Source organism: Mixophyes fleayi, chromosome 4, assembly GCF_038048845.1.
Source record: "Mixophyes fleayi isolate aMixFle1 chromosome 4, aMixFle1.hap1, whole genome shotgun sequence".
Classification (NCBI taxonomy): domain Eukaryota; kingdom Metazoa; phylum Chordata; class Amphibia; order Anura; family Limnodynastidae; genus Mixophyes; species Mixophyes fleayi.
In genome coordinates, this window is record NC_134405.1 from 56591153 (window position 1) to 56606960 (window position 15808).

The 15808-nt window shown below is 42.2% G+C and overlaps 1 protein-coding gene across 1 annotated transcript in view; it reads right to left on the minus strand.

Moving 5' to 3' along the window:
- The window catches only part of PIWIL2 (piwi like RNA-mediated gene silencing 2), a 208612-nt gene that overhangs the window by 75732 nt on the left and 117072 nt on the right, over positions 1-15808 (minus strand). The window contains exon 15 of the mRNA XM_075207127.1: positions 10495-10608. Within this exon, the coding sequence (XP_075063228.1) occupies positions 10495-10608 (114 nt within the window). The remainder of the gene's footprint in view (positions 1-10494; positions 10609-15808) is intronic.

A 15808-nucleotide genomic window follows, 5' to 3' on the forward strand; every position in this document is an offset into this window, starting at 1 on the left:
AGTACATGTTTAACCTATGTATTCAATATACAGAATAGAAGCAGGCAAACAGAGAAAACACACACTAGATTTCCAGTATTTGTAAGTAAAAGCACTGTGCTCCTCTCTGGCTACCTGCCAAGAGCAGTACCCCAAAATGTATCCCTGGGGGTATCAGCTACAGTCAGCGCTGCGGATTGTCAGGCGCTGTACCTGCACTCTTCCTAAATGCAAGGGACGGTCGCCTCTCCTCGCCGCTGGGTGCGTCCCATTGCCTAGCAACGGGACGCATTTAGAGTTTTCGGCGCCATGCTGTGCACGCATACGCAGAAATGATTGTATCCCGTTGACTAGCAACGGATGCGTTGCTCGGGATTCCCGACAACGGTCAGCTGATCTTGACCGCCGAATCATCTCTCACTCCCTGCTATTTAATGAACACTCAGGCCGTCGGACCCAGACAGTCTGACTATTCCTGTCTACAACTCCACCGTGCTGGTAACTGCCTTGGAGAACCGCAACCTGCGCATCCCACATAGCGAAGACCAAACCTCCTTGTGGTGGTCACTGGTGAAGACTGGGGGTGCGTTAGCTCCGCGCCTCCATGTTCAGTTGCGTAAACACCAGCCGGTGCCTCCTACAGTGTCTATTACTGTGACAGAATACTCAGGCCATGAGTGGACAGGAAGAACCTTCTGCCCTGGAGATCTTCTGCTGCATTTGGCTTCAAGAGTAGAGCAACAAGAGACCACCAGGCCCATCTCCTACAGTGCATTCAAGGGGTGGTATCCCGTGTGGACTCTCTCCAAAGCTCCATCCCGCCCTGTGGCAATAGTAAGTACGGCAACCACTTCCGCCGCTACCACGACTACTGGCACTAATGGAACCCAGGTCTCCGTATACCATCTCCCAAGAAAAATGATGGCAACCCTAAGAAAATGCTGTGGTTTCCTCAACCAATTCGCCAGCCAATTTGAACTGGCTTCAGAGAATTTCGCTTCTAGGCGTACCAAGATAGACTGTATAATCTCTCTTCTATCGGGGCAGGTTCTCACAGGCATCACCCTTGTGGGAACATGATGATCCAATACTTCAGAATGCTACCGTGTTCATCAGAAGTCTTCACAAGGTTTTTGACGAACCTGGCCAAGTGCCCTCTGACGCTTCCAGCCTTTTAAATCTACGTCAGGAATCTCTTACGGCTGGCCAGTATGTGGTCCAATTCCAGGCCCATGCTTCTGAACTTCGTTGGAATAACGAGACCTTGATTGCCACCTTCTGGCAGGGTCTGAAAGATTGCATAAAAGATGACCTGGCTTCCCGCGAGTTGCCTACAAATCTTGATTGACATGATTTCACTCTGTGTCAGACATTCGCCATAGAGAACGCACACAGGAGCAGGACTGTTTTCGCCGGCTTGTCACTTTTAGACTCCAGTTGTTCCCACGGAAGAGCCTATGCAGGTAGGTCGCTCCCGCTTAACCCCTAACGAACGGGAGAGATGTATCAAGAATAGTCTGTGCTTATATTGTGGAGATTCCGGGCATCATCTCTCCGTTTGCTCTAAGAGGCCGGGAAACGCCACTTCCTAGGTGATGTTAGGGAGGTCAACTTAGGATCCCAGTCACATTCTCCCTACCCACAAAAAGAAAATGAGTTCCTGGTGCCTATCACCCTTTTTACCCTTAAAGGACCCCAAACATTACAAGCTTTCGTGGACTCGGTATCCGCCGGAAACTTCATATCTGTCAATTTAGTCTGTAAGCTCCATTTGGCAACTCAGGCTTTTCCACAGCCCTTGGCATTAACTGCTGTTGATGATAATCGAGTCTCTAATGGCTCAATCATCAGTAGGAACTGTCCCATTCTGCTGTCGGTAGGAATTCTGCACTCTGAATGGATTAATTTCCTTGTGCTCCCGCAGTCTATCAATACGAACACTTTGGGTCTCCCTTGGTTCGGAATGCATACACCACAATTTGATTGGATTTTCTAGGGTCAGTTCTGCAAGGAATGCTACCTGAAGTCTATATGACTTCCTGGGTTCGCTATTCCATGTCTCACCACATCTTCGCTCGAGATTCTAACTGAGCCATATTCTGAATTCCTTGGTGTCTTCAGTAAAGTGCATCTGAGGTTCTGCATCTTCACCAGCCCTGGGATTGTTCCATAAATTTGACTCCTGGTAAAAGCATTCCCAGAAGCAAGGTGTACCATCTGTCCTTACCCGAGACCCAAGCTATGTCCGAGTACGTGAAGGAGAACCTCAAAGGAGGTTTTATTCAGAAATCCTCCTGCCCAGCTGGCGCAGGGTTCTTCTTCGTTAAGAAAAAGGACAGTACCCTTAGACCATGCATCGATTTCCACCAGCTAAACGCAATTACGGTAAAAAATCGCTATCTTCCTTCTCTCATTCCTGAACTCTTTGACCGTCTCCGTGGGACACAGATCTTCACCAAAGAGGTGAATATAATTTGATGAAAATTTGCCAAGGGGACGAATGGAAGCCGGCATTTAACACCAGGGACGGTCACTACAAATACCGAGTAATGCCCTTTGGGCTTTGTAATGCACCAGCGGTCTTCCAAGAGTTCATCAATGAGAACTTCTGGGACCTCTTATAACAAACCGTAGTCATTTACTAGGAAGATATTATGAGCTTTTACTCCGTCGCCTACGGAAGAATCATTTATACTGTAAACTGGAGAAAAGTCTTTTTGAACAGTCTCAGATATCCTTTCTTGGATATCTGATCTCTCGCACAGGTCTGCAGATAGATCCGAGCAAAGTGGAGGCTATTCTCAACTGGCCCCAACCCATCGGTTTGAAAACTACTCAACGCTTCATTGGTTTTACCAATTATTAACAACAATTTATCAAGAATTTCTCTACTCTTATTGTTCCCATCACCTCTTTTACCCGTAAGGGAGATGAGTCAGATCTTGGCCTCAGGAGGCTATCCTTGCATTTAAGGCCTTGAAACAGGCTTTCTCTTTCGCCCGATATCAAAGAAACCCTTATTTTTCCGAAGTTGATGCTTCTGCGGTAGGAGTAGGGGTGGTACTCTCTAAAAAGGATTCCTCCGGTAAGCTCAGACCTTGTGGGTTGCTGGCTAAAAAAAATTCTCCTGATGAAGCCAATTATTGCATCGACAACAAGAAATTGCTGGCCATCAAAGCTGCCCTTGAAGAATGTCATTACCTATTGGAAGGGCTCTCTTTCCCATCACAGTGTTTACTGACCATAAAAATTTAACCTACCTACAGTCTGCTCAATACCTAAATCCTAGACAGGCTCGATGGTCATTTTTTTCAGCAGATTCCAGTTGATTTTGACTGTCCGTCCAGGCATCCAGAACTTCAGGGCTGAAGTCCTTTCTTGGTCTTTCGCTCCCTCTGACTTCAATTCTTCTCCGGTATTTAAGCCCATTATTAGCCCGCCTAAAGTTTAAGCCTTGACCAAATCCTTGTTCAACTCTCCTCCTATTGACAGATCTTTTATCACCACACACCTGTGCACTAAGGTCTTGGCATGGGCTCACAAGTCTAGGTTCGCTGGACATGCCGGTATCAAGAGGACAGTGGCTCTCCTCTCCCGTCTCTATTGGTGGCCTTCCCTGGTCGCTGATGTTTATGTAAGTTTGCTCCCTTTATTCCTTAATAAGGACTACCACCCGCTCCTACTTTGGCAATACTCTTTAAAAAGAACATCTTCCGCCTTCACAGTTGTCCTCTGGAGATTATTTCGGACCACAGTGTGCAGTTTTGTATACATTTAGTGATTAACCTGAAATTTTCTTCTGGGTATCACCGACAGACGAATGGCCAGACTGAACAGATCATCCAAGACTTAGAATCTTATCTTCGGTACTACTGCTCTGAGCGTCAATCCTCGTGGAGTGAGTTCCTTCCTTGGGCAGAGATTTTTCACAACAACCATCAACACGAGTCCATTGGTCAGTCTCTCAGTCTCTCTGCTTCATTCTTTTTAGAAAACATCCTGTGTTACCTACTCTTACAGAGATAACCAAATCTTCAGTGCCAGCAGCCCAGAGTATGGTGTGTGATTTTGCCCAGGTTTGGTCCCAAATACAGTCCAAATTGCAACAATCTTCAGATCTCTACAAATATTTTGCGGATCACCACCAAAGAAACCTTCCAGTTCTCCATGAAACTCGCACCCCGCTATATTGGTCCTTTTCCTATCTCTCAGGTAATAAATTCTGTTACCTACAAACTCCGGCTACCTCGTTCTCTCCGGGCTTCCTGTTGGTGGTCAGCTGATCCTGACCGTCGAATCATCCCTCACTCCCTGCTATTTAAGAAACACTCTGGCACCCTAATGGTCCTATTGGTTCAATCCAGCTCCAGCACTAACTGTTTATATGCTCCATTGTGGTTTACTGACTTCTAGCTTGTTCCTTGTCTTATTCTTCTGGATCCTGATTTGGCGCTGCACAGTCCCATTTGGTTTTGACCTTCTGCTCGTCCCTGACACTTGTCTCTGTTCTGCCTGTGTCCTGCGCAACTGTTTGGCTTGACCTGGACTGTCTGACTATTCTTATATACAACTCCACTGCACTGGTAACTGACTTGGAGAACAGTGACCTGCGCATCCCACGAAGTGAAGACCAAACCTCCTTGCGGCGGTCCCTGGTGAAGATCAGGGGTGCGTTAGACTCCGCGCCTTCCTGTTCAGTTGCATAAATACCAGCCGATGAATCCTATAGTGTCTATAACTGTGACTTTGTGGCGCCTTACAAATAAAAATTAATAATAATATTATATATATATATATATATATATGTATGTATATGTGTGTGTATATATATATATATATATATATATATACACACATACATACATATATATATATATATACACACACGCACACACACAGGTATTCCTCACTTAACGACTAGGTCGTTAAGTGAGTTGGTCACTAAGTGAGTACACCTACATGTATTGTAATCATTTATATTGATTCTGAATAAAGAAATGGACTAAAGAAAATTGTATTTTTAAGTTTGCTTTACTTTGCATAACTCTGCATAACAGAAAATAAACATGTGTACAGTAAAGCTGTACAAACAGCAACAATTATAACAAAGAGGGCCCAGGGATTTCACGGCAAGGATATCTAAGGACCTGTAGATGTATGAGTGGAGGTCCTAGGTGTAGGTTTCGGGAAGTATTCTGTTAGTGTGGTTTGTTTTGTAATTTTTTTCTTTTCTTCATAAATTTCACAATAGCATAGTAAAACATCAATTATTTTCAGCTCCACTTTCGGGTCCATAGCCTCTAGTTCTAACATAGCCGCATTCACTTTTGAAAACACACCAGCTAACTCTTTTAAAGTGAATTTTTTTTGTATTTCTTCCCTTTTTTTCCTCTTCTTCATCATTTTCCAAGTGTTGCTGAGCTTCCAACTCCATTAAGTCTTCGTTGCTCAGTTCTCCCTCAACATATTCCACTAATTCTTCAATATCTTCTACTTCAACCTCCAAATTAAGATTGCTAGCTAGTTGCACAGATGTTGTTTGATTTATGACATCGACCTGTGTGTCTACATCAAATACTTTAAAATTATTTGCGAATCTTTTTAGCCATTTTTTTTATATGCCTTGCATACATTTTTCTGACATTTCCTTCCAAGATGAATCAACATTCTGCATGCACTGATAAATATTGTACGACTTCCAAAATTCTCGAAGGGTTACCTCATTACTTTCAGTTTCTGCTAAAGCTTTGGAAAAATTTGTGCGCAAATAGTGCACCTTGAACGTGGCTATAGCCCCCTGATCCACTGGCTGAAGAATGGCAGTTGTGTTTTTAGGCAGATACACCACCTTTACATCTGGGTGTAGATCATCAAGATGTTGTGGATGGCCTGGGACATTATCAAGGGAGGAGCATAATTTTAAAGACAACTCTGTTCCCCTAACAATATTGAGGAATGCAAAAGGAAATCCTATTTCCAGCTTAAGTTCACGGAGACAAATTATTTTCAGAAGTCACCGGTGAATGCATAAATGTTTTTCCACGATGGATACACTTGGAGTACGCACGTGTGAGTGACTACCGAAACTCTTATACTTTGGAGAAGCTGAATGGAGAGTTGTTATAGACTAAAAGTGTACATGTAAGCTGTCAACCTACATTTTACAAGTTAACGCTTTTCAAGTGCTTTTACTAACACTGTGGCCACGATACTAAGGACTAGAGAACTAACCATTCTACACAACTAACATACAAGGAACTGTTTGTTACCTAGTATTTTATTGCACAATTTTAATTGATCAGATTATTCCCAAAATATAAGGATCTGAAAGAGAGACTGCTACGTTAGCTGAAGTATCTACTTCAACTCCCTTTAGCCACATCAACAATCTAGGACAAGTAGTTCCACAATGTGTAATGCCTGTGGCAACTAGCTGCTTTTAATTGTTGTATTAGGGCTTGTTGTGAGTAGGGCCCTCCTCCCAGCTGTCTCAGTACTTATTACTTCTGCTCTAGCTACACTGTTACTGCTTGGAGCCTTTGGAGTCTTAGTAGTATATGTTTAGTGCTCTGTGCTGTTTACCTTGCAAGGTCTATTGTTGTAATATGTGTGGCAATACGGAAACCTTGTGGCGCCTTATAAATAAAGTTTATTAATAATAATAATAATATTCTGGAATGTGTAGTTTAACATACTGATCACCGGACTGCTAGATTTGTGAATACACTAACGCAACTCTACATTAATTTAATAGGAGGAACCTCTTAATTTACTCTAGGGATAGCCAGACAATGTTTCATTTATTGTTGGTATTTTAATAAAATTATCTATTTTTATAACTCATTCCATGTGTGGATACATTCTGCCATTTGACTATTAGTTATAAATATTTTGGGCAGCACAGTGGCCTAGTGGTTAGTACTTCTGCCTCACAGCACTGATAAGTTCAATTCCCGACCATGGCCTTATCTGTGTGGAGTTTGTATGTTCTCCCCGTGTTTGCGTGGGTTTCCTCCCACACTCCTAAAACATACTGGTAGGTTAATTGGCTGCTATCAAAATTGACCCTAGTCTCTCTGTGTGTGTGTGCGTGTGTCTCTATGTTAGGGAATTTAGACTGTAAGCTACAATGGGGACTGATGTGAATGATTTCTCTGTACAGCGCTGCGGAATTACTGGCGCTATATAAATAACTGATGATGATTTTGTATACTCTTTGCAGATTTTATAGTTTGTTTAATTAGTCCTGCCACAAAACCCCCTTTTGTTTTTGCTTGGACACTATAATACAAGCATTAAATAATACACAAAACAATCTAAAAAAAATAACCTGTGATACTGTTGAGGTGAGGGAGAATTGAAGGGATGTGGTGACCCTAGGAGAACGGAAGATAACTTCTGTTTTGGACATTTTGAGCATTAAAATGTTCTCAAAAGGCTTATGAGCAGAGCCTTGTCTCCCGATTTAATATTTGCCTGCCAGCCAGCCCCTGGTTGTTGCTGAAAAGAGGTAGGCAGATCAGGGCAGAACAGAGCAGTTATAGGAAAGAGAAGTATGTTTAGTGAATGTAATGAGTTGATTGGGTTGAGAGAATTTATGTGTCACTATGTGCATGTGGATTTGGGGGTGTGTGCTGAGTGTGGAGTGCATGAGCTAAAGTAAGGGCTGATGAAAAGGAATTTGTGGTTTAAGAGAGGAATGACCAAGTTGGAAAAACAAAAGAAGGAGCAGAACAGGACATTAAGTCCACTGGGAGAGACCAAAGAAGAAGAAAGTAAAATAATGTTTGTGGCAACAGAAACAGTGGGGTTGACAATGGGAATGTTGAAGTGGCCAATTATGATTGTAGATAGGTCAAATGGTAGGAAATTAAGTCAGCAAAGTTGTGGGGGAGAAATAAATGACAACAACATGATGGTGGAGAGTAGAGAACAGATGAAAACTGTGGACATAAAAGGAAAAGGAGGAAAGGGATGATGTAGCATGGAGAAATTAGGATAACAACTCCACCACCTTGTCTGTCTCCAGGTCTGGGAGTGTGGATAAGAGGGAATCTCAAAGAAAAAAGCTACAGGGACCTCTTATAGTGTCAGATGTGGTAAGCAAGGTTTCCATAATGGCAAGGTGACTGAGGGATTATGAAATAAGAGGATTTATATACTTACGTTAAATCCGTTTCTCTGATTCCGTCTGGGGGACACTGCTTACCATGGGTTGTGGAGGGGAGCACGGGAGTTGGCACCTAGCTAGTTAATCTTTAGCACTGCTGACAGACCCCTCCCCTCTACAATCCCCCCGCCTCTTCCTCCTCAGTTTTTTCTAGGTGCCCAAAGGAGTTGGGCTTATTAGAAATAGCTCGTAATTTATTTCATTTATTTTTATATAACTTTAATTTTTCTTTTAATTTCTTACAGTACAGTTAGTTTAGGGCAGAGCTGGGAGTGTGTTCTATATATAGAGAACACACTCAGAGAAGCTGGGCAGCGGTGACCGGACTCTGTCAGAGAGAGTAGACTGCTCTCAATGGCAGAGCATTAGCGGTCACAGTACAGAGTGACAAGCGGTCTCAAGGATCGCTGTCACTCTTGCAGGCTCCAACGATAACCGGCGCTGCCATTAGGTATAGAGCGACGCTTATTGTATTACCTCGCCGGCGGCCATGATTACATCAGCGGACCGTGGAGGTACCGGAAAGAAGGAGGAGAGTCTGGGGCCATACCAAGATTCCTCCTCAGGTGAATAGGAGGGGGCATCGGGGTATTAACGCTGCAGGAGACCTCTTCAAGAGGTCTAATTTGTGAATGTACTGTATGTGACAAAGACATTTTGGCTGCCTGACACAGCTGCTCTGCTGAGGCTCCATGACGCACCATACAGGAGGTACTCACTGATCTGGCAGAATGTGCCTTCACTTTCCTGCACCTATTTAAGTCTGACACATTACAGCTGTAATCCACCTAGCAATGGTTGTCTTTTTGGACGAACGCCAACCTCATCTGTCCTGCCCACTTCACGGGACCTATGAACATAGGTCCTCAAGGTACTAACAATGTCGAGAGTGCAGAGAACTCTCTTCTTCCAGACACTTACTACTGTCTAAGGCAGGAATCACAGCCTTCGTATTAAGGTGTAACCTGGAGATCAAATTTGGCAGAAAGGAAGGTTTAGTCCAAAGAACAGCCCTGTCTTCAGGAAAGATAAAATATGGAGAACTGCAACACAAACCGCTCAGCTCCAAAACTCTACTAGCTGTGGAGATCGCCAGGAAAGAGGTACTCTTCCAGGTAAGCAACTTTTAACTCCATCGAATCCAAGGATTAGAAAGGAGGCTGTTAACACCAGGTTGAGATTCCAAGGAGCTACTCCCTGTAAGAAGCTCACCACTTCGTGAAAAAGTGCCAGCTTTCTTTGAAAGAAAACTCAGAGGGCTGAGACCTGAACCTTCAAGGAGCTAAGTCCCTAGCCTGCAATCGAGACCCTCCAGCAGAGCAGCAGGTACAGGCCAACCAAAAAGAAGAGGCAAGAAATCCGTTCCTTACACACCAGGAGATGTAAGTCTTCCACATCCTCTGATTATCCCTGCTGAAAGCAATAAAGATTTAAATATTCTTGTGGCCAATGGCAGTCTAAGTAAAACACGGTCAGCTCCAGACAACAAAACCAAGAGTATTATTTTCAAAAATTGAAGATAGAGCATGTAGTATTACTATAACTTAGGCAGTTCTCAAAGTGTATTATTTATTTTCCCTCAACTGGAAATATCAAATAGCCATGCCGCTGTTCACCAATCAGTATGTAGCATTTCTGTTACAAGGAACTGCAATCAAACTAGTAAATCAATGGTTCGGTGCTGCATTTAAGTGATTTAAGACAGAGAAGCCTTGCAAATCTAGGGCAGCATCATACAGCAAAAATATGGTACTTAGTACAGTAAATACACTTTACAATTTATTTCAGGTATATTATTTAGTTTAGTAATATCAACAACATTTATTTATATAAATAATTTCTGTAGCACTAAAAATTGGAAAGGAACACACTGGGTAATACAGACAGAAAGAGAGGTAAGAGGGTCCTGCTTGCAAGCTTACAATCTATGGAACAATGGGAGTCTGATACATGAGGTTAAGTGCTACATATTGCATATTGGTCCAGCCAGATTGTAAAGGTCAAAAATGGTTAGTGCGCTGTATAATCCAGTCACACAGCAATGTTGGTCAAAAGGCTTTGTCTTGTGTGAACAGTATAATGGGTGGTAATTAAGGGTACCCTAGGGAGGATAAGAGGGTGGATGAGAAATTTTGTCGACAGAAAAGAAGTGAGAGAGCCAGGTTGTTGGTGTGGTCCAGGGAGGAGATAGATTACAGCAAAACAAATTATAGAGAATTGGTTAAAAATCTGAATAAAATGTTCTTCAACAGATGAGAACATAATACCACTTTAAATGTAAAAAAAAAGTTGAACATATTATTGCACTTAATAACCAAGTCTAAAAAACAGCCACAATGACTCACAGCAGAAATTGATGGTTCACGGGTCACTTCCCTGGTCCAGTTGAGGTCATCTCCAAGTGGGTATGAGTTATTCCGCAAGTTAATTTTCTCCCTTGGTAGAATTCTCCCAGTTGTCTGCAGTAAGTAAGTGAAACAGAGATATTATAAACCAGAAGTACTGTAATCTTAACTTCCAAGACCACATAGTGGAAATCACCGCTTTATTTACCACATAAAGTATGGTCACTGATTTCACTCTGGACATCGATGGTGGATATAACAACCTAACACTTCTTTAAACATCTCTGATACCACACAATTTTACTACTAGGATAGAAACTAATATAAAAACACAAACAACGGTATAACTAATAAATGGAACTGTATTCTCGTGTGCTATCTATCTCACAGTTCTCCACTCCCAGGATGCCGTATGCTGCAAAAAAAGGGTAAACAATGATCTTCTGCCCTAGTAATTAAAGGGGCAGAATCAATTCCTTGCACTGTTCTTTAGAACAACGCGGGGGCCGCGCACTATTATCATTACTACGGTAATAGCTGCACAAATTAGCGTTACTACAGTAATAGCTGCGCACTATTACCGTTACTAGGGTAACAGCTTTGCATTATTACCATTACTACGGTAATTTCAACGTTGATTTTTCTAGCAGCTCAGTGAGCAGCGAGCAAAAATTTGCATTAAAAGTGCGGCAGTAACTGTAATAATGTATAATGTGGGGACATGAATCTGCCCCAAAAAATTCTCTACTATTAAAGTTACGTATAAACTGATGGGGTTTCCCCAAAAGTACTGAGTGCAAACCTTTCAATATTTAAGCAAAGAATCTCACATTTGTCCAGACTCTTAACAGGATAGCAAAGTACCGCTAATAATAAATCTTATTTTAAGAAATATAGTGGATACTGTGGCTTGCAAAAGTATACAATCTGCTAAAAAGTCAAGAGATTTGTCTGTATTACAAATGACACATACACAAATCGTTCCAGACAGCATTTTTATTGCTAATCAGTAGGCTCTTAAAGTAAATTTCTCTTTTCTGCCATTGACTGAAACTGCCACATTAGGGTATAGTATGTGGAATTGGAGCCAGGGCGCATTAAATCTACAACTTGTTGAAGTATTGCTGCTTTCACTATGCCCCTTCCATTTGGAGACATCTTTTGTTTTAGTTTAGTGCCTTGGCAGTAGGGCATTTTTATTTTGTGCTCTCCACCATGGTTTGATTTTTATGTTGATATTTAAGTGGATGTTTTAGTGTTTAGGTGCGAGGAGAAGTCCACGATGTTACATTGAAGCGACCACTCCGCAGGCACTCTGTGGCTAACTGAATATCACCTATATTTTTTAATACATATCATTTTTATGCAATTTAAAAAAAAATATTAAAATATAATTAATAGTTTGTTTATTAGTGGGTAGGACATAATCCCAGATTCCAAAACAAGGATAATGACAAGCCATCCTAAATTGTATGATGATCATTTATGTCCCAAGTCACATGCTGAGAAGCTGTGGCATTTACTCTCCTCACATTATCTTGCAGTATTGAGACTGCCAGAGAATCATCATCATCAGTTATTTATACAGTGCCACTAATTCCGCAGCGCTGTACAGAGAACTCATCCACATCAGTCCTTGCACCATTGGAGCTTACAGTCTAAATTCCCTAACATACATACACACACAGGGACTAAGGTCAATTTTGATAGCAGCCAATTAACCTACTAGTATGTTTTCGGAGTGTGGGAGGAAACCGGAGCACCCGGAGGAAACCCATGCAAACACAGGGACAACATACAAACTCCACACAGATAAGGCAATGGTCGGGAATCGAACTCATGACCCCAGTGCTGTGAGGCAGAAGTGCTAACCACTAGGCCACTGTGCTGCCCGCGAGAAAAGAGAATAGTATTGGGTAAAACTGAGGACTTGTTTACATATCAGCACTGACATGTGATGTGCATGTGGTGTTGATTGATCATGCTTACCACATACACAGCTCTATGAAAATAGAGTAGACATTGCAATCATTAATCCCTATGTCAGTGTACCTTTTCTATTCACATTGTAATCAACATTAACACACATTAAAGAGCCACATGCTGGTAACACTTATGGCATAGGGAGTTCTGCATGGACTTCTGTGCTCATGCATGAATGGTATTGAATGTACATGTAGATTCTAGAACAATATACAATTCATGTAACACCCATAAAACAGTATTTGTGTGCTTACAAATGGTGTGGTGTTGCAAAGCCAACCTAAACAGGAAGGGAGGAATACCACAAAAATGAAAGCTGACTGGAGGACATTTCTGCCAAAAACAACCTCTGCAGAGGTGGTAACTGCCATTTTGTAAAAGTTGGAAAAAGTTTGCAAGGACGACCAGGTAGATGCTCTGCAAACTTGGTCTGCAGACTCCACATGACGCACTGACCAAAAAAGGGAAGACCACCATGGTTAAATGCACTGTCAGCCATAGGAGAACTTGTACCAACTTCAGAGAACAGACACGCAGGATTGCAATTCAGATCAAGTGGGAGACTGCAGCCCTTAATCTGACAATTGAAGAAGGAAAACAAGGCTTCTGATCAACTTGGATAGGCATATCCTTAGAGGACACACAACATCCAAGTAGTAGAGTGCTTCCACTTTGGAATTCTCAGGGCAAGGACAGAAGAATGGCACCACCAACTTCTAATTGATTTCTGATGGATATGAATAATAGATTGAATTGGCAAGACCAAAGAAAGTAATGCCATGTTTTTGTGAAAGACAAAGTAGGTGAATAATGGAAAATAGTCACTAGTCTGGAGACACACCTAGCAAAAATTAGCTAGACGAAAACAGAGAGTTTAGGGCCTCAAAGGGAGCAACATTCAGAACCAAATTCAGGTCCAGAAGAGAACATGGCCAGGAATCTTGTCAAATCACAAACATCTCTAAACTGCACAAATTGCTGATGACATAACACTGAGAAGACTCGGAGCCAGGCCCTTTTCCCGGCACCTCTGAAGGATAAGAAGCAAACAAGAAATACCAAAAACTTTAAAACAGGCCATGTAGTACTTCCAAACCCTATGACAGACATGAGGTGAAGAAGAAAATGATTACTCCAAGAGCATAGGTTTTTATGATGGGGTTGGCAAGACGCTGTCACTTAAGAATTATGGCTTCAAGATCCATACTGTTAATGTGGGCTCTGTCAACCTCTGGCGAATGAAGGGAAGCGGACACAGAAGGTCTGGCCAACGCACAAGTAGATCGATTATAACTACATAATAGACCAATACTGTCTATGCCAAATGGGGAGACAATAAAAGCACTTTGTCCAGTCTGAACTTATGCAGGAGGAGGTAACAGATGAATTTGGACATCCATGAAACCAACATTGTTAAAACATGCCCCGTGACCCACCACTATATAAAACAGTAGAATTTGTAAAAGGTGTGAACAGGTAGCGAACCTGCATAACTGTTCGACCGAAGCACGACGACACGTGCCCAGGAAGCACCAACTACCCTGGCAGAACGAGCCTTCAAGCCAACAGGCATCGGTCTAGTCACCTCACTGTAAGCTGAGAAATGTGATTTTGCTAAGCTGACGCCATCTTGTTGCCTTATAGCAATTCAATTCTCTTATAGCTCAAAGTCAGCTTAGATACAGCTAGTTTATAGGAGTTATTCATTATTTGCAAGAAACTATGCCCATGACCTTGAATATGGCAGACAGGAGATAAACCAACCCCCCAATGGGAGAATACCTGGGTGAAAATGTGAGAATGTAGCAAGATCTGTGTAAAGGAAGCATGAGTGGTTAAAACCTTTTCAGGCATAGTTTTCTGTAATACGTGATTTTATGCTATACAGATATGAACTTGTAACTAATAAATCAGAGATAATTGCACACACAGAACTCGCAGTGTCTTTTATTCTCTCCAGCCAATGAGCTCATAAACTGATTGTTCACCTGTAAGCAAATAGTGGATGTAATCCAACAAGCAACAGATTGCTTAGATACCGATCAACCATGCTTATGCACATTATACAGGATGAAGACGTTATTAGTCTTACTGACTGAAGCAGTACGGTCCACATTGCACAGGAGGCCCAGACCACATCCAAAAGTTGCAAAGACACATCAGAAGTTGGAGACTGAGGACGAAAAAGTTGAAACCACAATCTGCTTGTTAAAATGAAAGTTGGAGACCACCTTCGAAACAAAAGAGGATCTAGAGCAATACACTTCCCTGTCAGAGTGAAAAAAGAGAAAAGTGGGAGCACAGCTAAGGGCCCCTAATTCAAATACACCCCGAGCAGAAAAGATAGCAAGCAGGAATACCAACTTACAGAAAAAACAGAGGATATCAACAGATTTCAAAGGCTTAAATGGCTCTTTAGTAAGAGCTTTGAACAATAAATTAAGATCCTAAGGTTCTATAGGGTGTACAAAGGGGGTCTTGAACACGAAGAATCCCTTCAGGAAGGATTTCACATTTTTAATCAATGCCAAATTGCACTAAAAGAAAACAGAGAACACTGACACTTCAAAGACGAGAGACAAAGGCCCTTGTAAAAACCATCCTAAAGAAAGCATAACAAACGGGAAAGATTAAACCTATGTGTGACATCTGTGCCAGAATACATGATCTCCAAACACTGTAGTAATTTATAAAAGATGACTGTTTCCATACCTTAATAATAGTTTGCTCAACCTTGTGCGAAAACAGAATTTCAATAGCCACATCGTCAAAGCCAGATAACTTCAAGAGTGGCAGCGAAGAGGTCCCTGAGCCAGAGAACTGGAAGAGACAATAGTAAGGTGGACCTACAACCATCCCTAGGATGTCTGAGGGTTATGTTTTGTGCAGCAAAACCAGAACCACCAGAATGGCTGCCACCCTTTCTCATTTTGGTTTCTTTAACATCCGCAGGAGCATGGGGATCAGCGAGGACAGATACACCAGACAACACTTTCACAAGATTTTAATGGCATCTTTGTATCTCTATTTAGGGTTCCTGGACTGTGCATAGAACGGAATTTCAGACATGACACCATGAGATCTATTTCCGGCTGACCACAGTGCTGTACTAGTTGAGCAAACAACTCTGTATGAAAGGACCATTCTCCTGGATGGATCCTGTTGTGGCTGAGGTAATCAGCCACCCTTGGGAATCAATGTGGCTGATATCACTGGAACATGAGATTCCGCCCAGGACATCGTCCGTGCTGTCTCCCGCTTGGCCATGGCACTGCGCATTCCAGCCAGGACACTAATGAGCAAATTAAGATTCCTGGGGGGTAAATGTATT